This window comes from Callithrix jacchus, chromosome 5, assembly GCF_049354715.1.
Source record: "Callithrix jacchus isolate 240 chromosome 5, calJac240_pri, whole genome shotgun sequence".
NCBI classification, from domain to species: Eukaryota; Metazoa; Chordata; class Mammalia; order Primates; family Cebidae; genus Callithrix; species Callithrix jacchus.
This window is the reverse complement of record NC_133506.1, coordinates 27,525,372-27,548,090: the sequence shown is the minus strand read 5'-3', so window position 1 is coordinate 27,548,090 and position 22,719 is coordinate 27,525,372. Positions and strand designations below refer to the sequence as shown.

The following is a 22,719-nucleotide window of genomic DNA, read 5'->3' as shown; positions in this document are numbered from 1 at the left end:
ATATATGCAGGAAAATAACAAACAAAAAGGTCACCTCTGATAGCCTGTAATGCCGTGAAGGAAATCTAATAGGGGAATAGGATGAAGCTGAAGAACTAAGGGGTGGGCTGCCACTCAGCTCTTAGGTAGGTGTGGTGGCCTTGGGGAGGAGATGACATTTTTGTGCCACAATTTGAAAGATCTAACAGTGCAAGCCACATGCAGACTGGGGATTAAGTGTTCCAAGTAACGTTGGGAAGTAGCAGGTGCAAAGGCCATGGGGCAGAAGCAAGCCAGAGTGTTTGAGAGATGGAACAAGGCCGGTGGAAATCGGATCATCTGGGATATGGGGTCTCTGGCCAGGGAAGGCTGTGAAGAGCCCCTGAGTGCAACTACTAGCCCGGGGTTTAGCTAGCGCCTCTCAAGTAGGGGTAGTCAGTAATTGTTTATTCTGCAGAATTAAAATGATCACCTTTCCCTCACCTTCTTCCTTATTCTGCACAGTGGTCAGTGGGGCACTGAACATTGATGGTGTCTGCTTCATGTGGCTTAGAGTGAGGTGTCCCTAGACTAGGGTCAGTGATGAACCTTTTCTGCCCTAGATAATGAGATGTGGATAATGGTGTAGCCCATGTTCTGGCCAGGGAGAAAAGCAGAGGGTGCCCTCTTCCCTTTCATGCTCTCCCAGCATGAAAAAGTAAGACCTTGAAGGTGCTGCCCTTAGACATGCTGCCTCACAATAAATGGAAGCCTCCAGACCTTGGTGGTGACTTAAGACGCATGCCAGCCTCAGGAAATAAATGCAAAATAATTGAGTATACCATAATTCATTAGTTATCTTCTCCTGCACTCTAATTTTACATACTCTTAGTATGTTATAGATACAGGTCAAGTTTTATTTCATAGGATAGAAAGTTGTTTGGTCAATCCCTGCTTCTGCATGTGTAAAATGAAAATAACATCTACCTTGCAGAGCTGTCAGTGAAGATTTATCAGTGAGAGAATGAGTAAAATCCTGGTAAAAGGTTCAGCGCACTGGGGGTACAGTTTAATTTTCTCTTGTTTTAAAAAATATGACTTATGTGAGCTGAATAAGAAATTTGAAGTAATGGTTTTAATTTCTAAATGATTAAACCAAAGCTCCTTGTTCCTGTAGAACATTATGTAAATTAACACAATGAGGCTAGAGAAGAGGCAGTTTTAGAATGGTGATGTGAAGATGTCTAAACTCTCTGGTAATAGAACATATTTTTCATCAATTTGAGGCAAAACAGATAAATATAATCTATAAGGAACTGGGAAGAAATAACTATTTTGTCCTTAAGAATGATGCAGCTGTTAAGTTATGTATCTGCTTCGGGATTCTGTTCCTTTTATAGTTTCCTAACAAAATCGTGGCCCAGGTAGCTTGTGATGTGCTTCAGTTGCTGGTTTCCTACTGGGAGAAGCTTCAGATGTTTGAAACTGCTCTGCCTCGGAAAATGGCAGAAGTAAGTCTTTTTTTCTGTAATACTAAAACATAAGCATTTCCTTTGTATCGTATTTGATATTTAATTAATTATAGATATTCAAATAGTTGTTAGAGAACTGACTATTAAATTGCCACAAGTCACTCGTTTTAAGATTAAGTTAGACTGGTTCTTCTCAGCTATGATTTCAGGCACTATGTAAAGAAGCCAGCAGTGTTCCAGGCAGAGGCTTATACTTGGGGAGTTTGAAAGGCAGTCACGACCACAACAAAGAGACCTTTTGTAGATTGGGCTTCATTCATCAAGAGCAATTTGGATGGTGCCAACAAGGAGTAGGCAGCTGGTTATGATGCCCTCCGTGAGGGGTGCAGGGGGTTGGCTGTTGTGTAAAACAGAAGTCTCTCCCAGACTAAAGCCCTGGACCACACTTTCTGCCCTAGCGTGATTACTGGTGTAATGAGATTGCTACCATGATAACCTCTGTGGGGGTAACTGGTGGGAGAGGGGTGGAAGGACTAGGAAGAATTGTCTCAACAGTCATATCCTGAAGGCCGCTTGCATCCAAGAGTGCTTTGCCTGTACACGAGCAGGCACCTTCACTCCCATAGGTGTCTTTGTGGGATAAGGCACTTCTACTACTGATTTTTATAGCTGCACTTTTAAAACATTCCCTGTTCTTTATACATCCAATGGTAACAGTTTGAGGAAATTTAATTTGTCCTCATGAAGCATTACAAGGAGAGAGAAGAAGTGATATTGACTTATATTCTCTCAGCCCTAGACAAATTTCACTGGAAAGATCACTTTGTTCTCAGATACATTAAAAGGCACAAGTGATTTTTGACCTGAAGTGACCTGGAGTGAACTGGAACTTTGGACATGGAAACATAAAATGCTCTGAAATGGAAAGTAGAGTTTTGGGGTGATGATGTAATTTATCTTCTAAATGGGACTGCTTTTGAGAATGAAAGGGGTGCTGTTTACACCAGGACAGCAGGTGGAGACTTAGGGTAATTTATAGTAAAATTAAATGGGAGCATTTTCATAATTAGTTTTGAAAGTACTTTTTACTTCACTGTGAAAATTGTGGATACTGATGTTAAGAATTATGTGAGGCCAGGCGTGGTGGCTCAGGCCTGTAATCCCAGCACTTTGGGAGGCCGAGGCAGGTGGATCACGAGGTCAAGAGATCGAGACTATCCTGGTAAACATGGTGACACCCCATCTCTACTAAAAATACAAAAAATTAGCTGGGCATGGTGGCACCTGCCTGTAATCCCAGCGACTCAGGAGGCTGAGGCAGGAGAATTGCCTGAACCCAGGAGGCGGAGGTTGCGGTGAGCCGAGATTGTGCCATTGCACTCCAGCCTGGGTAACGAGAGCGAAACCCCATCTCAAAAAAAAAGAATTATGTGACTGCAGAGAGAAATAGTCTTTTCTCTGCTCACCCCACCACCTCAATTTTTCCACCTGTAAAGTAGTGTAGAAACTAGGCGTGGCTCCATTGCCTTCTCTTAATTTTCAAGATTACCACACAGCTGGCCCTCTGCTTTGTTTCACCTTTCTCTCATGAGTTGGCACCAAGCGGGGCTTAGTTGCAAGGCCACTGTGGGACTCCTAAACAGAGGCTTACAACGCTTTTAATGTTGTCTGTTTGATTGGGCTTATCTTTTATGCAGATCCTTGTGGCCACAGTTGCTTTTCTTTTACCAAGTGCAGAGTACTCCTCATTGGAAACAGACAAGAAGGTAGGTGGCACATGAGTTAAGATTTTCCTAGAGTTTTTAAAAATTTTAATGTAGGGTAGAATGATAAACCATGTTACAACTAGTGATATCCTTTGTAATATTCTTCTGCATTGGCCTTCACAGTTTTTTCTGTGAAAATGCTATTTATTTACTTACCTACCTATCTAGCATCTGCATGTCCATTGAATAACTACTATATGTAGGGACAATTGTCTTGTTTATTATTAAATGTAGTGAGGTTTCAGAGACTACAGCGTAAGTTACTGGGCATGTTCTTCTTCCAGTTTATTGTGTCCTTGCTACTCTGCCTCTTGGACTGGTGCATGGCATTGCCCGTGAGTGTCCTTCTCCACCCAGTGTCCACGGCGGTCCTAGAGGAGCAGCACTCGGCCAGAGCACCCTTGCTGGATTATATCTACAGGGTGAGTCTCTGCCTGGGCCTGGGGGAATGCAGTATAGGTTTATATGCCAGACAATCACCAAAATATGTTTTATGCATGTACTTATATATCATTGCCCTTTTGAAAAGGATTTATGGTGACTTAAACTTTTTCTTAAAAAGTAAATAATTGGCCAGGCGCAGTGGCTCACGCCTGTAATCCTAGCACTTTGGGAGGCCGAGGCAGGCGGATCACAAGGTCAAGAGATCAAGACCATCCTGGCCAACCACATGGCGAAACCCCATCTCTACTAAAAATACAAAAATTAGCTGTGCCTGGTGGCATGTGCCTGTAGTCCCAGCTACTCGGGAGGCTGAGGCAGGAGAATTGCTTGAACCCAGGAGGCGGAGGTTGCAGTGAGCCAAGATCATGCCACTGTACCCCAGCCTAATGCCTGGCAACAGAGCAAGACTCTATCTCAAAAAAAAAAAGTAAATAACTTAAGCGCCGAAAGCAGAACAGAACAGATACAAAGAAGCAGTGGTTACCAAGGTAGAGATGTGTGCATTTTACATGACTGTCATGTTTAATCTTTAAACAACCTCAGTTTGGTCAGAATTCTTCAATTTTCATGAAATATCGTCTGTGTCTATTTAATTTAAAAAAGAACTGTTCACATTATAGGGTTATCTACATTAATTTTTTTCCCTAGGGCAAATAGCTTCTTTTAAAAAAATTAATTTGCTTTTTTTCAGGGTACATTTGATAATTTGATACATTTCCGTAATAAAATCAGGATAATTGGGATGTCTATCTTAACTATTTATCTTTATGCTAGGGACACTGGAATTATTCTCCTCTAGCTATTTTGAAATGTACAGTTGATTAATGTTTACTATAGCTACCCTACTGTCTTATTTCATTTATCTAACTGTATATTTGTATACAGCATTAGTTTGACAAAATCTATTTATCAAAGGAAGAAAAAGGTTTAATGGTCTCAGTAATCATTTTGCCTCAAAAAAATCTTAAGAAATAAGTTAAGGAACTATGTCACATTAAAATAATTAGCTTCATCATTTTTATAGCATTTAAGATATTCTTATTTAGCCCTCCAGCCCTTACCCTCACAGGTACACACTGATGACTAGGTGTGGCATTTGCTCTGGATTGCTTATAATATCCTCTGTAATTTGTCTTACCTTGGCTGTTTGTTTGTTTAGCATTTCCATGTCCACTGAATAGTTACTATCATGGAGGGAAAATTCTGTAGTTTATTCTTTTAGTAACAAACCTTTAATAATAAAAAAGAGTCCAAGTCACAGACTGATTACTTTTATTGCCTTATTTTTAAAAGTATTCAGTTTTTCTTTTTAAAAAAGCCACCTAATTGTGGTTTAAATTCTACTAAAATGTATTTGTGTATTCTTAACTGTTTCTTCAGTGTCAAAGATTTTAATAACTATATTAGGATTAATTAGATACTTATGTTATTTTTGTGGCTCATAAACAGAGCTTGTTTGGGCCAACTACATTAGCCACAAACACTTATGTAAATCTCTTTTCTGAGTTTGTTCTTTTCTTAAAGATTAATCCCAGCACTTTGGGAGGCCGAGGCGGGTGGATCACAAGGTCAACAGATCGAGACATCCTGGTCAACATGGTGAAACCCCGTCTCTACTAAAAATACAAAAAATTAGCTGGGCATGGTGGCGCGTGCCTGTAATCCCAGCTACTCAGGAGGCTGAGGCAGGAGAATTGCCTGAACCCAGGAGGGGGAGGTTGCGGTGAGCCGAGATCGCGCCATTGCACTCCAGCCTGGGTAACAAGAGTGAAACTCCGTCTCAAAAAAGAAATATATATATATAATATTGCTTTACCAATATAAAAGTTACCTCATAGTAAACATAATTAATAAATTTACTAAATAACTGGGGTTTTCTTGTATTTTAAAAGGAAACTTTTAATTGAAGTATAATATGCTTCCAGAAAATTAGCTTGATGAATTTTTACCAAGTGAGCATTCCTGTAAAATCAGAGCCAAGATTGGGAAGTGGAACATTCCTGGCATCCTAGACGCCTTCTCAGTGCCTCCTCCTAGCCATTGGCCTGATAACACATGTCCAGGGATAGCCGCTATCCCGTGTAACAGAGCAGAGTCGTTTTGCCTGTTTTGAACTTTATACAAATTGAATCATACAGTATGTGCTCTTGTGTCTGACATATTTCGCTCAACATTATTTTTGAGTGATTTATTCAAACTGTTGTGAATAGTTGTAGATTTTTCACTCTTAGTGATGTATAGTATTACACAGAATAAACCACAGTATATTTATCTATTTTACTATTCATAGACATTTGGGTAGTTTAGAGTTTTGGACCAATAAAATGTGAATATTGAGGTTTTTTTTGTGCAAATACATATGCATTTCTGTTGGGTGTATACCTAGGAGTGAAGTTGCTAGAGTACATGTATTCTGCCTTAGTAATGAACACCAAATAATTTTCCAAAGTAGTTGTGCTAGTTTACATATAACTCGGGACTTTAATGTACTTTTCCTACATTTATTGCATTTTGGCTACTAGAAATTAATTATTTCAGTGATTGCAGCACAATTTTTACATTAACAAGAGAGCTGCTATAAGGACTTTCCTATACTGCATTTTTTTTTTGCTAGGAAGAGGACATATTCAGGTGGTTGCCCTGACAACTATAATTCTTGGTACTTTGTAGCTGTGTACAAAGGGTGCCTGACCACAAGGCCTCTTGCCGTGTCAGCAAACCAAAGCTAGTCATCTAAAAGTGAATTTACTTTACAGCAATATATTTAACCCAATAGTGTTTTCTTATTTTCTCAAGTATTACCTTGATTCTTATAAAAGTCAGGATTTTGAGTTTATTATATTGAATTTATGATTAAAAAGGGAAATCAGTTACAATTATTACCTCTATTATGCATTTGGCATATTCAAGATGATTTGTGTTTGCATGTCTTGTATGTGTACAAAAGATCAAATGAGTAGATAGATCTTTAATCAACTGCAATTTGTAAAAAAACAGTGAACTCCCAGGAAACTAATCTTGTGAAAGTCAGAATAATTTAAAAATGGTGTTAAGTTAGCCCTTACAATTCATGGCGTCCTGAGTAATACTGATTTAAACTCATGACTGGTCATAACGGCACTAATGGTCTCTGCTTGCTGTGCTCATTCCCCTCTCCACCGTGGCTGGCCCATCCCACCACTACCCTTCAGCCCCGGATTAGTCCCTTCTACCTGTGTTGCCTTTGGTGAACAGGAGGAGGCCTTATGTGTGTGCAATCACACAGAATGTGGATAAGAACTTTTTAACTTTTACTTTTCTTTTGCCTTGAAATGTATTTCTTGGCATTGACATGAAAGAAGCAAAATAAATTTGCTAATAGCAAGAAGTATTTAAGAATGGAAATAAGCAATGTTTTCAAGTCTTACCAAGCAGGAGTCCTAGCTGCTAAGCACTATAGTAGTTCTGACATTGTCAGAGGGCATGAGGTAGGTAGCATCCATGGTGCACATGGCCTCTGTTTTCACAGGTTCTGCACTGCTGTGTGTGTGGCTCGAGCACGTACACCCAACAGAGTCACTACACACTGACCCTGGCTGACTTGTCATCCACGGATTATGACCCCTTCCTGCCACTGGCAAATGTGAAGAGTTCTGAGCCAGTCCAGTATCACACATCGGCAGAATTGGGTAACCTGCTGACTGTTGAAGAGGGTGAGTATTCTTTCAAGTATGAAATCTTGTGGGAAGGAAGAGGAAGGATTTAGCCTTTTGTTCATGCTTTCTGTACTATTTTTTTAAAAATCTAGTTGATAAAGTTGAAATCCTAGTTCCTGGAGTCCTCTGTGATGGCAAATTGTGCCTTGTTTCTTTTTTTTTTTTTTTTTTCTTTATTTATTTTTCTCTTCTTTGTTTTCCCATTTTAGTGATTCAAATGGTTTTTTGTATTATTGAAGACAGGTATGTCTCAGATCCATGGAACTCGCAAAAATAGCCTCATTTTCCATCCTCAAGAAGCTTTACATCTAATGGAAAACACACAGTGAAGTCCAAAAGGACTCATTGTGGACTGGTAGGTAGCCCCATGAGGGCTTTCCATAAAGAAGGACTGAAGCCAGATTTAGCAGGTTGGGCAAGTGTTGAAAGGAGCTCATAGATTATTCCCGGTTAGGAGAACGTCATAAAAAGAGATGGAAATTTACTTCTTACAGTTTAGATTTGCTCTGCTCACAGCAGAGTCCCTTTGTTAGTATATGGGGATTGTCAGACTTAGAGCCTGCTGTATTTCTTACTTAAGCACCCCTCTCCCCAGAATGATAAGAGCCCAGTTTTAGGCCTTGGAATGGGAGTCAGAATGTGGGTGTATCGTCTATGCATATGATAAAATTGCATAGAACCAAACACACACACACAAATGCATACATGTAAAACTGGTGAGCACTGAATAATATAGATGGATTGTATCAATGTCAATTTCCTGACTGTGATATTGTCCTATAGATATGCAAGATATTACCACTGAGATAAAGGGTGTTTGAGGTCTCTATGTATTATGGATTACAACTACATGTGAATCTTCAGTTTTCTCAACACTAAACATTAAAAAAAGAAGGCCGAGCACAGTGGCTCCCACCTGTAATCCCATCACTTTGGGAGGCCAAAGCTAGTCGATCACTTGAGTGTGAAATCAAGGCTGCCGTAATCAGCGCCACTGCACTCCAGCTTGAGCAACAGAGTGAGACCCTATTTAAACAAACAAAAATTTTAAAGAGATATAGGTGTGAAGTGTTAGATCATCTGTGAAAACTTTATGGACTTTACAAGTTGAAAACTAGGCCCAAGATTAGAACCTTGTGGGTAAAGACATCCTTAAGGACAACAGAGTGAGGGAATGTCACCAGGAAAGCAAAATCAGCGAAGTGGAAAAAGGACCAAGAAAGACTCATTTCTGGCAAGTCAAGGAAAGCAGTTAAGAAGTTGAGAAAGGTCAGCAGTGCTAGTTGCTTCAGAAAGCGTAGGAAAGGTGAGAATGAAACAGCTGTTTTATTTCCCAACTAGGTGTTCGGTGGTAGGTTTTGCCAGAGCACTTTTACCAGAGTGGTGGGTCCAGCCAGATGAAATGAGCAGGTGACCTGTGCAGTGACCACTCAGATCCCTGAATCAGACTTTCTTTTGTGAGTCCCTTGGTAGAAGGAGGAAGGCAGCAGGCAGTGGCCAGGTGAGGGAGGACGCAAGGTGCAGGGGTATGCTTGCAGCACTACAGAGTCTGGAGCAGGGTTCAAGCCAACATGAAGCGGGAGATGTGATGAGGAAGAAACATATAGGACTAGAGGTGACAGTCATGAGCAAGGGCTTAAAATCTAGCAGTCCTGACTTAGATGAGCAAACTGAGGTTAAGGGATATTCCCAGGGATGTGGACAAGTCCGCAGTAAGGAAGGGAGGTGGAATTCGAACCTAAGATTTAATAACCAAGTTCCTAAAATATATTATTTACTCTGAGATTTTTGCCATGGAATAGACTAAATACTCTTTGTTTTGAGTTGTGTTGCTGGTGGATAGTACATGGTTCATTTTCACATTGTTCTCTTGACTTGTTCTCCATATATTTAATCATTTAATTGTTTATTTCTGGAGTTCCACTGTCTGTTAACTGTAATGTCTGCTTGACTTTTTCCCCCATCATGATAAATTATTTTTATTCAGTAATTGAAATAACTCTTAATATATTTCTTTTGTTGTTTCCCACTGTAAGTTCATGTGTTATAGTAAAATTAACTTATTTTTTCCTAAAGTCATTAATTTATATTCACCCTACATGAATGTATCCCTAAAACATGGCTATCTCTAAAATAGGTTCACCATTTATTATGAGTTGTCACTTAAAAATAGCAGAAGATAGGCCAGGTGCGGTGGTTCACACCTGTAGGAGGCCAAGGCAGACGGATCACAAGGTCAAGAGATCAAGACCATCCTGGCCAACATGGTAAAACCCCATCTCTACTAAAAATACAAAAATTAACTGGGTGTGGTAATGTGCACCTGTAGTACCAGCTACTCTGGAGGCTGAGGCAGGAGAATTGCTTGAACCTGGGAGGCAGAGGTTGCAGTGAGCTGAGATCGCACCACTGCACTCCAGCCTGGGTAACAGAGCAAGACTCTGTCTCCAAAAAAAAAAAAAAAAATGCAGAAGATAAATAGGTTTTTGAAAAAGAGAAAACCTAAAAATACACATTTAAATTCTTGTACCTTTTTTTTCAGTGTACAGTACTCTTTTACCTGAATACTTGTTCTCCAGAAAACCTCAGGAGCTGATGCAAACATTCCCAAGATAGTTCTAAAGTTCTAAAATTAATTGCTTAAATTTCTATGACAAACCAGTTTTTGAAATTCACTAACGTATTAACTAAGCAAATCGGCAAGATGATTAAAAACATACTGGTGTTGGCCAGGCACAGTGGCTCACACCTGTAATCCCAGCACTTTGGGAGGCTATGGCAGGCAGATTATGAGGTCAGGAGATCAAGATCATCCTGGCCAACATGGCGAAACCCTGTCTCTACTAAAAATACAAAAATCAGCCAGGTGTGGTAGCAAGCACCTGTAATCCCAGCTACCTAGGAGGCTGAGGCAGAATTGCTTGAACCCAGGAGGCGGAGGTTGCAATGAGCTGAGATCACACCACTGCACTCCAACCTGGTGACAGAGTGAGACTCTACCTCAAAAAATACCTCTTAAGAGAAATACCTAATGTAGGTGACAGATTGATGAGTGCAGCAAACCACCATGGCATGCGTATACCTATGTAACAAACCTGCACATTCTGCACATGTACCCCAGAACTTAAAGTATAATTTAAAAAAAACAAAAACACATTGGTGTGTACATGCTTGGTAAGTGGATACGTCATGTAGAGAGTGAAAAGAAAAAATAAAGGTGTAGTTTAGATATTTTAGGTTAAGCAAGAAAGAGCTCACATTCAAGGGTATTTTTTTCATTCAGTGTCATACTTCATCATCCGTATCATCCATAACAAAACTGTCTGTGGTCAGGGTAATGTTTCTGACAAACAGTATTACATTTAATCTATTGTTTCCAGTGATTCCTTCGTAGGTCACTACCTACTCTTTGATGTAATGACTACTTTCAAATAAAGTTACAAGCAAAAGACAATGTTCACCTATCCACAGCTGAGGTGGCCGCTGGCCCAGCTCAAAAGAAAGCCATTCGTGGCAGACATGTGTGCCCAGGTTGCTCGTCATTAGTACCTAACTGCTAAAAAGAAGGGGAGGATCTTGTACAAAGGAAAGTTAAAGGACAGCCTTTCTATATATTTAGAAAAACAAAGATATTTGGAATCTATTTTTTTTAATCTGTGACTTAGGATATGGGGATTGTCAGGACTTAGAGCCTGCTGTATTTCTTACCAAGCCTGTGGAAGTCATGAATGTGTTTTTCCATAAATGGAGTCCAGGGTTTCTCTTTATTTTTCAGGGAACCCACAGGTAGTTGATTCAACAGAATCTGCCAGGGAAGGATGATTATTATTTCACAAATCTTCCTTTTCCTTTTCAGGACCAGAGATATTTGGGGTTTTTATTGAATGTGTCATGATTTATGATTTGATTAGTTTGACGCCAGGTTAATTTCCTACTATAAAATTCATTCAGATTCATTCACAAAGTACACATTTATGGTTACCTTAGATTGAAAGCACAACCTATGTGAAGAAGTAACCTATGTATAAAAGTAGAGAAGAGGTGATTTTCAAGTTGTTGTTTTCTGCCTTGGGCCTCTATCAGTTTGGACCCTCATTGTAGAGTTTTATAGCTAGTTCTGCCGTGTCATCACTACAAAGTGTTTCACTTTCGAACTCATGAATTCCCACTTGCTTCACATTTGCTGTTTGGGCCATTAATGTTTCTGAGCTTGGACATTAAATTTTATACTTGTGTGGAAATTGCATACACTTGTACTAGGGTTGGGGAAGAGGAGATAGATGTGGATTACCTCCTTTGCTTCAAAAAAGTGGGTTTTTTGGCATGAAATTTTATTTTGCATTATTGAATCCAGAAGAATTCTTGTTCATTGAAAAGAAAAAATTAAGAAATCCAAGAAAACTGAGGACAGTCTTTTTCTCCTCAGACATTACACAGAATTTCTTAGATTCTGGCATTTGATTTATTTCTAGGATTTATATGTCATAAAACTGATGTGTTATAAATAAGTCAGTAGGATTTTTTTATGTCTAAGGGGGAAGGTTTTTAGCATGAAAAAGCATATTTATAGGGTTTTCTTGTCTTAATTTTTGATTTCTCATGTTGTGAATTTAGAACTGGGTATTTCTTAATAAAGCTTTAAGTTCAATGTATAAATCTTAGTTTATTTAAACATCTAGTGACTATTTCATTAAAATTAAAAGATTTCATTTTCACTTGTTCTTAGATTAATGCATCATGCTTTTATGAATTTGGCAGATTAAAATTTCCCTAACTACTCTCAAGCTTAAGTAGTCATATCAGTCCCTACTTCTGGACTTAGTGGATCTGCTTCTCCCTTATACCTCATTTTGTAAGGCCCACTTATGTAAACTGTTGTCAGTCTTTCTATACATTTGAAGTATTAAGATTTTTGCAAATCGATTGGACATTTAATCATCAATTACAAATTTAGTTAAAATCTCATATATTTCTATAAATTGTTAATATGTGACATTCTATTAAATATTTAAAATGCCCTAACAAGACATAAATTGTCACAGTGATTTTAAAGCAAATTGTTTAATATGTATTTAAGCAGTCACAAGCTTAATTCAGTTTCTTATCAGGTCTACCTTTACCACACTGATTGGGCAAGGTCACCTCTGGCCTACTGTCCTACTACAGATTTTGCCCTCCTCACCAGAGCTCTCTCATCTGTCAACTCTTTATGGACTGAGACATTTCTCTTTGGTTTTTGTTTTTGCTGTGTCTGCAGATTTTCAGGTGTCCCTATATTTATCTGAGTTGGCTCTTTCAGCCATCTATTTAAATTGTACTTTTAAATTAAAATATAATTAGTGTCAAAAAAGGAAATAGATGAAAAAAAATTTAGACTAAAAAAGTGAAACATTCTAAGTTCAGACTGAAATCTGGTGGTGTTCAGTTTTTGGTTTTTTTTTTTTTAATTTTTGTTTTAGTGTTGGGGGTCATGTGCAGGTTTGTTACATGGATATTTTGCTTCATGCTCAGGTTAAGGATACGAATGATCCCATCACCCAAGTCCTGAGCATAGTACCCAACAGTTAGTTTTTCAGCCCTTGGCCTCCTCCCTCCCTCCCCTTCTAGTAGCTCTTAGTGTATATTATTGCCATCTTTATATCCATGAGTACCCAATGTTTAGCTCCCCCTTACAAGTGATAACCTGTAGTATTTGGTTTTCTGTTCCTGTGCTAATTTGCTTAGGATAATGGGTTCCAGCTGCCAGAACTTGATTTCATTCTTTTTTATGGCTGTATATTATTCTGTAGATGATATGTACCACCTTTTCTTTATCCAATTTCTCATTAATGGGCACCTAGGTTCGTTCCATGTCTTTGCTATAGTGAGCAGTGCTATAGCAAAGTGAACATATAAGTGCATGTGTCTTTGGTAGAACGATTTATTTTCTTTGGGTTATATACCCCGTAGTGGTATTACTGGGTCAGTGGAAGTTCTGTTTTAAGTTCTGCAAAAAATCTCCAAACTGCTTTCCACAGTGGCTAAACTAATTTACATTCCCAACTAACAGTGTAGAAGTGTTCCCTTTTCTCTAAAGCCTTACCAGCATCTGTTGTTTTTTGACTTTTTTATTATTATACTTCAAGTTGTGGGGTACACATGGAAAACATGCAGGTTTGTTACACAAGTATACACATTTACTTGGTGGTTGGCTGCATTCATCACCTACATTAGGTGTTTCTCTTAATGCTATCCCTCCCCTAGCCCCCCACTCCCCAACAATCCCTGGTGTGTGATGTTCCCTTCCCTGTGTTTATGTGTTCTCATTGTTCACTCCCACTTATGAGTGAGAACATGCGCTGTTTGTTTTCTCTTCTTGTGTTAGTTTGCTGAGAATGATGATTTCCAGCTTCATCCATGTCCCTGTAAAGGACGTGAACTCATCCTTTTTTATGGCTGCATAGTATTCCATGGTGTATATGTGCCACATTTTCTTTATCCAGTCTATCATTGATGGGCATTTGGGTTGGTTCCAAGTCTTTGCTTGGAACAGTGCTGCAGTAAGAATACATGTGCATGTGTCTTTGTAATAGAACAATTTATAATTCTTAGAACAATTTATAATTCTTTGGGTATATACCCAGTAACGGGATTACTGGTCAAATTTCTAGTTCTAGATCTTTGAGGAATCGTCACACTGTTCTTCACAATAGCTGAACCAATTTACACTCCCACCATAGACATTCTGACTGGTGTGAGATGATATCTCATTATGATTTTAATCTGCATTTCTCTGATGATCAGCAATGCCGAGTAGTTTTTTTATGTTTATTGGCTGCTTATTGTCTTCTTTTGAGAAGTGTATGTTCATATCCTTTGCCCACTTTTGCTGGGGGGCTGTTGCTGGGGGGAGTTGAATGAAGACTCCTTATAGATTCTGGATATTAGACCTTTATTGGATGTAGTTCATAAATATTTTCTCCCACAGGTAATCTGTGTACCATGATGGTACACAGATTTTTTTCTTTTGCTGTGCAGAAGCTTTTTAGTTTAATTAGGCCCCACTTATAAATTTTTGTTTTTGTTAGAATTGCTCTTGAAGAGTTTGTTATAAATTATTTCCCAAGCCCAGTGTCCACAATTGTGTTTCTTAGATATTCTTCTAGGATTCTTATAGTTTGAGGTCTTACATTTAAATCTGTAATCCATCATGAGTTAATTTTTTTACATGGTGAAAAGTAAGAGTACAGTTTTATTCTTCTGCATATAGCTAGTCAGCTATCCCAGCAATATTATTGAAAAGGGAGTCCTTTCTCTGTTGCTTATTTTTGTCAAACTTGTTGAAGATCAGATAGCAGTAGGTGTGTGGCTTTATTTCTGTGTTCTCTGCTCTTTCCCATTGGTCTATGTGTCTCTTTTTGTACCAGTACCATGCTGTTTTGATTACTATAGCCTTATAGTATAGTATGAAATTGGGTAATGTGATGCCTTCAGCTTTGTTCTTTTTGCTTAGGATTATTTTGGCTATTCAGGCTCTTCTAGATTCCACATTAATTTAAATTTTTTTTCTAATTCTGTGAAAAATGACGTTGGTAGTTTGATAGGAATAGTATTGAATCTGTAAATTGCTTTGGACAGTATGGTCATTTCAACAATATTGATTCTTCCAGTTCATGAGCATGGAATGTTTTTCCATTTGTTTGTGTCATCTGTGATTCCTTTCAGCAGTGTTTCATAGTATTCTTTGTAGAGCTCTTTCTCTTCCTTGGCTGAATGTATTCCTAGGTATCGTATTTACTGTGTGTGGCTATGATAAATGGAATTGCATTCTTGATTTGGCTCTCAGCTTGAAAATTATTGGTATATAGAAATGTTACTGAATGTTGTACATAGACTTTGTATCCTGAAACATTACTAAAATTGTGCGTTCCAGGAGGCTTTGGTGAAGTCTTCAGGGTTTTCTAGGTATAGGATCATGTCGTTCACAAAGAGAAGGTTTAACTTCTTTTCCTATTTAGATGCCGTTTATTTCTTTCTCTTGCCTGATTGCTTTGGCAAGAACTTTAAGTACTATGTTGAACAGGAATGGTGAGAGTGTGCATGCTTGTATTGTTCCAGTTCCCAAGGACAATGCATCTAGCTTTTGCATTTTCAGTATGATGTTGGCTGTAGATTATTCATAAATGGGTCTTATTATTTTGAGGTATGTTCCTTCAGTGCCTAGTTTGTTGAGGGTTTTTATCATGAAGATACATTTATTGAGAACTTTCCCTGCATCTATTGAGATAGTTATATGGTTTTTGCTTTCAATTCTGTTTATGTGGTGAATCTCATTTGTTGATTTGCATATGTTAAACCAACCATGCATCCCAGGATTAAAACCTACTTGATGGTGGTGAATTAATTTTTGATGTGCTATTGGATTTGGTTTCCTAGTATTTTGTTGAGGATTTGTTGTTCTTATTTAAAAGAGTTTCTTAGAGAATAACTAATGCCCTGTAATGTGCTTACCATAGACCAGACATTATTTGAAGCATTTATATATTAACTCATTTAAACCTCACTATTATTTGATAGGCACTGTTGTCATCCCTTTTTATAGACGAGAAAACTCAGGCATGGTGAGATTAAGTTACTGACCCAGATTACATAGTAAGCATAGAACCTAGATTGGTATCACTGCTAGATTACAAATCCTGCCTCCTGAATCCAGTTTATAAATGCCAAGCAATACTGCTTCACATGTACAAAAGAGTTTTTTAATACAACAGGATGGACTAGATCAAATACATATGTATTAGTTTTCTATTGCTACGGTAACAAATTACCAGATTAATTTTTAAAAGTTTAGGACTATTGATCAATATGGGTCATATGTTCTGTGTGTCTTTTTGTAATGTCTTTCTATGTGTATTTTTCTCCCATCTGTGTAAAGAAGAGTGGATATAGGCATCTATATGGATGATCCTTAAGGATCTCTTGTAAGGTTGGTCTAGTGGTAATGAATTCCTTTAGTGTTTGCTCATCTGGAAAATAGTTTATTTCTCCTTTGCTTATGAAGCTTAGTTTCGCAAGATATGAAATTCTTGGTCAGAATTTCTTTTAAAAAAATACCAAAAGTAGGTCCTCAATCTTTCCTAGCTTATAAGGTTTCTGCTGAGAAGTCCCCTGTTAACCTGATGGGGTTCCCTTTGCATGTGTTCAGGCCTCTTTCTCTAGCTTCCTTTAACATTTTTCTTTAGTGTTGACTTTGGAGAGTCTGGTGACTACATGACTTGGTGATATTTGTTTGGTATGGTATCTGGCAGATGGTCTCTGGATTTTTATATCTGGATGTCTACCTCTCTAGTTAGATTAGGGAAATTTTCTTGAATTTTTCCCTCAAATATGCTTTCCAAAATTTACTTTCCTCCTCTCTCAGGAATGCCAGTAATTTATACATTTGGTTGCTTTACATAATCCCATATTCCTTGAATACTTTGTTTACTTTTTAATATTATTTTTACTTTATTTTTGTCTGACTGGGTTAGTTCAAAAGAACAATTTTCCTGCTCTGAAATTCTGCTTGGTTCAATTTATTTATAATGCTTTTGATTCTGAAAAATTTTAAGTGAGTTTTTTCATTCCAAGAGCTCTGATTAGTTTTTTTTTTTTTTTTTTTTTTAAGATATTCATCTCTTCCTTCATATTCTGGATTGCTTTTAGATATTTCTTTGTGTTGATTTTCAACCTTGTTTTGGATCTCATTGCAATCAGTGCCTTAAATTCTTTATTACCATTTCTGAGTTTTCATTTTGGTTAGGGACCATTTCTTGAGTGCTACTGTGATACCTTGGTGGTGTCACTATATTCAGATTTTTCATGGTGCTAGAATTCTTGCACTGGATCCTTCTCATCTACAGACACTGGAATTTCTAATTTTTGAAATTATTTTCATACATGTAGGAATTTTTCTTTTTCTTTCTTTCCCTATGATATTATTGGTTTTCTTTCTTTCTCTTTCTCCCTTCCTAGGGGATATGACTGTAGAATATGCTGAGTAGGGTCTTTTGACTTTGCATCTTTATTATTATTTTGCTTTAAATTTTTTTTTCTTATTTCACGAGTTTTTTGGGAGACAGATGGTTTTTGATTACACAGATGACTTCTTTAGTGGTGAATTGTGAGATTTCACCACTAAAGTGTCCCCATCACCTGAGCAGTGTACAGTGTGGCAATAATTTGTCTCTTATCCTTCACCTTCTCCCACCCTCTCCCCTCCCCAAGACCCCACAGTCCATTATGTCACTCTATGTTTGTAGGTCCTCATAGCTTACCTCCCACTGATAAGAGAGAATATATGGTATTTCATTTTCCATTCCTAAATTAATTCACTCAGAATAATGGCCTCCAATTTTGTCCAGGTTGCTGGAAAAGACATTATTTCATTACTTTTTATGACTGAGTAGTATTCTATGGTTTATATATCCCACAGTTTCTTTATCTACTCATATGTCAAGGGGCACTTAGGCTGGTTCCATATCCTTGCCATTGCAAATTGCGCTGCTATAAACATGCATGTGCATGTTTCATTTTCATATAATGACTTCTTTTTTTTTGAGTAGATACCCAGTAATGGGATTGCTGGATCAAATGGTCATTCTACTTTTAGCGTTTTAGGAATCTGCATACTGTTTTCCATAGTGGTTGTACTAATTTGTAATCCCACCATCAGCATAAAAGTATTCCCTTTTCCCTGAACTCAGGAGGCGGAGGTTGCAGTGAGCCGAGATCGCGCCATTGCACTCCAGCCTGGGTAACAAGAGCAAAACTCCGTCTCAAAAAAAAAAAAAAAAAAGTATTCCCTTTTCGATACGTCCATGCCAACATCTGTTGTTTTTTGACTTTTTAATTATGATCATTCTTGCATGGGTAAGGTGGTATCTCATTGTGGTTTTACTTTGCATTTCCTTGATGACTAGTAATGTTGAAAATTTTTTCACATGTTTTTTGGCTGTTTGTATATGGTTTTTTTTTTTTTTTTGAGAAACATCTATTCATGTCCTTTGTCCAGTTTTTGATGGGATCATTTGTTTTATTCTTACTGATTTGAGTTCCTTGTAGATTCTGGATATTAGTCCTTCATTGGATGCATAGTTTGTGAATATTTTCTCCCAATCTGTGGGTTATCTGTTTAATCTGCTGACTATTTCTTTTTCTTTTTTTTTCTGATTATTTCTTTTGCTCTGCACAACCTTTTTAATTAGGTACCATTTATTTATTTTTGTTTGTGTTGCATTTGCTTTTGGGGTCTTAGTCATGGATTCTTTTCCTAAGCCAATGTCCTAAGCCAGAAGAGTTTTTCCAATACTATCTTCTATAATTTTTATGGTTTTAGGTTGTGTTAGTCAGAGTTCTCTAGAGAGACAGAGCTAATGGAATATTTATATATGAAAGTTTATTAAACATCAACTCCCATGATCACAAGGTCCCACAATAGGCCATCTGCAGCCTGAGGAGCAAAAAGAGCCAGTCTGAGTTTCAGAACTGAAGAACTTGGAGTCCAATATTCGAGAACAGGAAGTACTGAGTATGGGAGAAAGATGTAGGCTGGGAGGCTAGGCCAGTTTCTCTTTACATTTTTCTGCCTGCTTATATTCTAACCACACTGGCAACTGATTAGATTGTACCCACCCAGATTAAGGGTGAGTCTGCCTTTTCCAGCCCACTGACACAAATCTTAATCTCTTTTGTCAACACCCTCACAAAAGAGACACACTCAGGATCAATACTTTGTATCCTTCAATCCAATCAAGTTGACACTCAGTATTAACCATCACACAGGTCTTAAATCTATGTCTTTGATCTATCGTGAGTTGATTTTTGTGTAAGGTGAGAGGTAGGGATCCAGTTTTATTCTTCTACATGTGGCTTGCCAGTTTTCCTAGCACTATTTCCACACTTTTACTTTGAGCTTATATTAATCATTTTGTGTTAGGCAAGTCTCTTGAAGACAGCAAATATTTGGTTGGTGGTTTTTTAATCCATTCTGCTGATCTGTATCTTTAAGTGGAGGATTTAGGCCATTTACATTCAATGTTTACATTGAGATGTGAGGTGCTGTTTTATTCATCGTATTAGTGGTTATTTAGATACTTTTTTATTGTGTTATTGGTTTGTTTTATAGGCCCTTTGAGATACATGCTATTTTGATGCATATTGAACTTTTTGTTCAAGATTTAGAACTTGTTTTAGCATTTCTTGTAGGACTGGTTTGCTAGTGGCAAATTCCTCAGCATTTGTTTGTCTGAAAAAGACGATTTTTCTTTCATTTATGAAGCTTAGTTTTTCAAGATACAAAATTCTTGTCTGACAATTATTCTGCTTAATGAGACGAAAGACAGGACCCCAATCCCTGCTAGCTTATAAAGTTTCTGCTGAGAAATCTGCTATTAGTCTGATAGGTTCTCTTTTATAGATTATCTGATGCTTTTGTCTCACAGCTCTTAGAATTCTTGCCTTTATGTTGACTTTAGTTAGCCTTATATCTATGTGCCTTGGTGATGATCTTTTGTGATGAATTTCCCAGGAGTTCTTTGAGCTTCCTGTATTCAGATACCTAAATCTATAGCAAAGCAAGGTAATTTTGCCTCAATTATTTCCTCAAATAAGTTTTTCAAACATTTGACCTTCTCTTCTTTCTCAGGAGTATCAAGTATTCTTAGGTTTGGCCATTTTATGTAATCTCCATATTTGTTGGAGCCTTTTTCATTTTTTTTATTCCTTTTATCTTTGTTAGATTGGGTTAATTTGGAAGCCTTGTTTTGAGCTCTGAAATTCTTTCTTCTACTTGTTCTAGTCTAGTGTTGAAACTTCCCTCCCTGCATTTTATGTTTCTCTGTGTCTTTCATTTCTACTGATTGGTTTTCCTTTATGTTTTCTGTCTCTCTGGAAAATTTTTCATTCATATCCTGAATTTTTTTTTAAAATTCTTTATGTTGTTTTTCACGGTTCTCTTTTATCTCCTTGAGTAGCTTAATAATCAACCTTCTGAATTCTTTATCTGGTATTTCAAAGATTTCATCTTGGTTTGGATCATTGCTGGGGAGCAAGTGTGATCTTTTGAACCCTGTTTTGTCATACCTGTATATTCTGGTTCTTTCTCATTTGTGTAAACTGTTTCTTCAAATTGTTTTTGAATTTATTTTTTATTTGACTGTGTTTATTTTTTAATTTCTTTTTCCCCCCTTAAAGATGTGACTTTAATGTTTATAGTTTATTATAGCCTAATTTGATTTTGCTGCTTTTAGGGGTGAAGATTCTGTGTGAGTTTCTTGGTTATACAGAATCTTTGTATGCTGACTTTCTCAGATGCTGATTGTAGTGAGTACTCAGTGTGTGGGCAATTTCATTGTATCCTGTGGAGTTGGAATGGCAAGGATCTCTTGAAGCTTATCGCATTCCCCCATGGTATGCACTTTTTATTTGTTTAATTTTTCCCCAGTATTCTATTTACTCTTTTGATGATCCAGGCTTCAGGCCAGTAGGGGAAGTATCCCTAGATATAAAGCAGTTACAGCTAAAGCAGGTGGTTAGATACAATACCCAGTGGTGGGCTGAGGCCCTAGCCTTGGTGAGGGTAGCTGGGGATCTCTCAGGTAGATGCACTGCGTTTTATCAGGGTGAAGAGTGGGAACTAACTCAGCTCACCTGTCAGGCCAGCAAGAAAGTTATCCACCTCCCAGCCTTACTTCTGTCCTAGTAGTTCAGCTGTTCACATCAGACAGGCACTTCTTCTCATCTGTAGGAATGAGGGATGTTGATGTTCCATATAGAAAGGAATTGTGACTCTGCCTGTTGTGCAAGCCTGAACCTAGAGAGTGCTTCTCCTGTGGGGATGCAGTCACCTCGAATTGTTCCAGGAGGGCTCTCCATAGATGCATTCATGCTGAGTTCTCATGGGAGAAGTTCCAGCTGTGTCTGTGGTGGTGGACAAGGTGAGGAACAAGGACCCCTTCTCCACAGCCTTTCACAAGCATGCAGGCTGCCTGCCTGTTGGGGTAGAGGTGCAGTCTTTCCCTGTGCATCCAGCACTGCAGTTGTGTCTCTGCTGCAGGAAACTTCCCACCAACAGAAAGACATGGGACTCAAGGTTTGCTGTACAAATTCTTTTGTCCTGTGGGGTGTTCCCTTGATGTGGTGCTCTCCCACTTCCCCTAGGAATAGGAGTTCCTCATAGCCAGACTAAATTGATTGTTATCGCTCTTCTGGGTCTAGCCATCCAGTGGGGCTGCCACATGCCAGGCTGGTGCTGGGAAATGTCTGTAGTCGATCTAGTGATGTGACCTGTCTTCAAGTCTCCCAGCAGTGGGTACCAGCACTAGCTCTGATGGTGGTGGCAGGGGAGTGACATAGACTCTGTGAGATTCCTTGGTTATAGATATGCTTAGTGTGCTGGCTTTCTTGAATGCTGGTTTCAATTGTAGCTAACTTTCACATGGACAGGCTCCGGCCCTCTAATGGTTAGAGTATTATAGGCACTGGTGATAGCTGAAGTCATACAGCCATTTTTTCCTTCCTGGGCATAGTGTTATTCTACTGTAGATGTTGTAGTGGACTGCATCAGCTAGCCTCCGGCCAAGAGGTGGTGCTTGGAAGAGAGCACCAGCTGCAGTACTAGCTGTGGGATTTGAGCTGGTCCTAAATTGCCTAGGGGAAGTAATACGGTTTTTGAGGCAATGAGCAGGGCTGTAGAGCTCCCATAAGTTTATGTTCTTTGTGTAAAGCTACCAGGGCGGGTACAGGGATACCACCAGGTGAGGATAGAGTTGAGCAGGTCTGTACTCTAACTCTCCTTAGTGAAGCCAGCCGTGGCTCCTTTGAGGGTCAGAGAGTGGTTCCCAGGCAGCTGGGATAATGTTCCAGAGGGTAGTGTAACTGCCTGTGCTGCACAGAAGAGTTTAAAATGGGAGTGGAGAGTAAGCCTCCACTGCAGGCAGCAGTAAGCCTCACCCAGCTCCCGTGCAGTTGGCAAGGCTGATCTCACTCCCCCAGTGTTCTAGCAGCACCAGGTTTAAATCCAGGCAGTTTGCACACAGAACCCAGACCTGCTCCAAACTGTAAGCTTTCCCATCTGTGCCCCTCCTGTCTGCCCATGAAACAGATGTATCTGCAATGCAAGTCCCTGCCCCCTGGATTCTACTCAAGGGAGTTCATTCCTGCTCAAGATTATATCATGAAATCCAGTTAGGAGCATCTTTCATTCTATAACGTTTTTCTAAGCTAGTTGGCTGGCTTCCCCAAGGTTCCTGTGAGATATATTTAGGTATGGCTTCCCTTGGTCCATGCTGGGACCTGGGAATCCCTGCAAGGCATTTCCTGCTGCTACTTCTACTTTTATGTTTCTCACCACTCCCTTAAGCAGTT

The 22,719-nt window shown here is 38.6% G+C and overlaps 1 protein-coding gene across 30 annotated transcripts in view; it reads left to right on the top strand.

Moving 5' to 3' along the window:
• Window positions 1-22,719, top strand: part of RALGAPA2 (Ral GTPase activating protein catalytic subunit alpha 2) — a 346,879-nt gene that overhangs the window by 196,958 nt on the left and 127,202 nt on the right. For 24 of the 30 annotated variants that reach the window (XR_013535138.1, XR_013535137.1, XM_078371500.1 and 21 more), the window contains 4 exons: window positions 1,359-1,469; window positions 3,128-3,196; window positions 3,481-3,618; window positions 7,149-7,332. Coding sequence is in view for 28 of the 30 variants with exons in the window: in XM_078371500.1 (XP_078227626.1) it covers window positions 1,359-1,469; window positions 3,128-3,196; window positions 3,481-3,618; window positions 7,149-7,332 (502 nt within the window). In the remaining 2 variants the exon portion in view is untranslated. The remainder of the gene's footprint in view (window positions 1-1,358; window positions 1,470-3,127; window positions 3,197-3,480; window positions 3,619-7,148; window positions 7,333-22,719) is intronic. The other 6 variants (XM_078371486.1, XM_078371493.1, XM_078371485.1 and 3 more) reach the window with 1 other exon arrangement.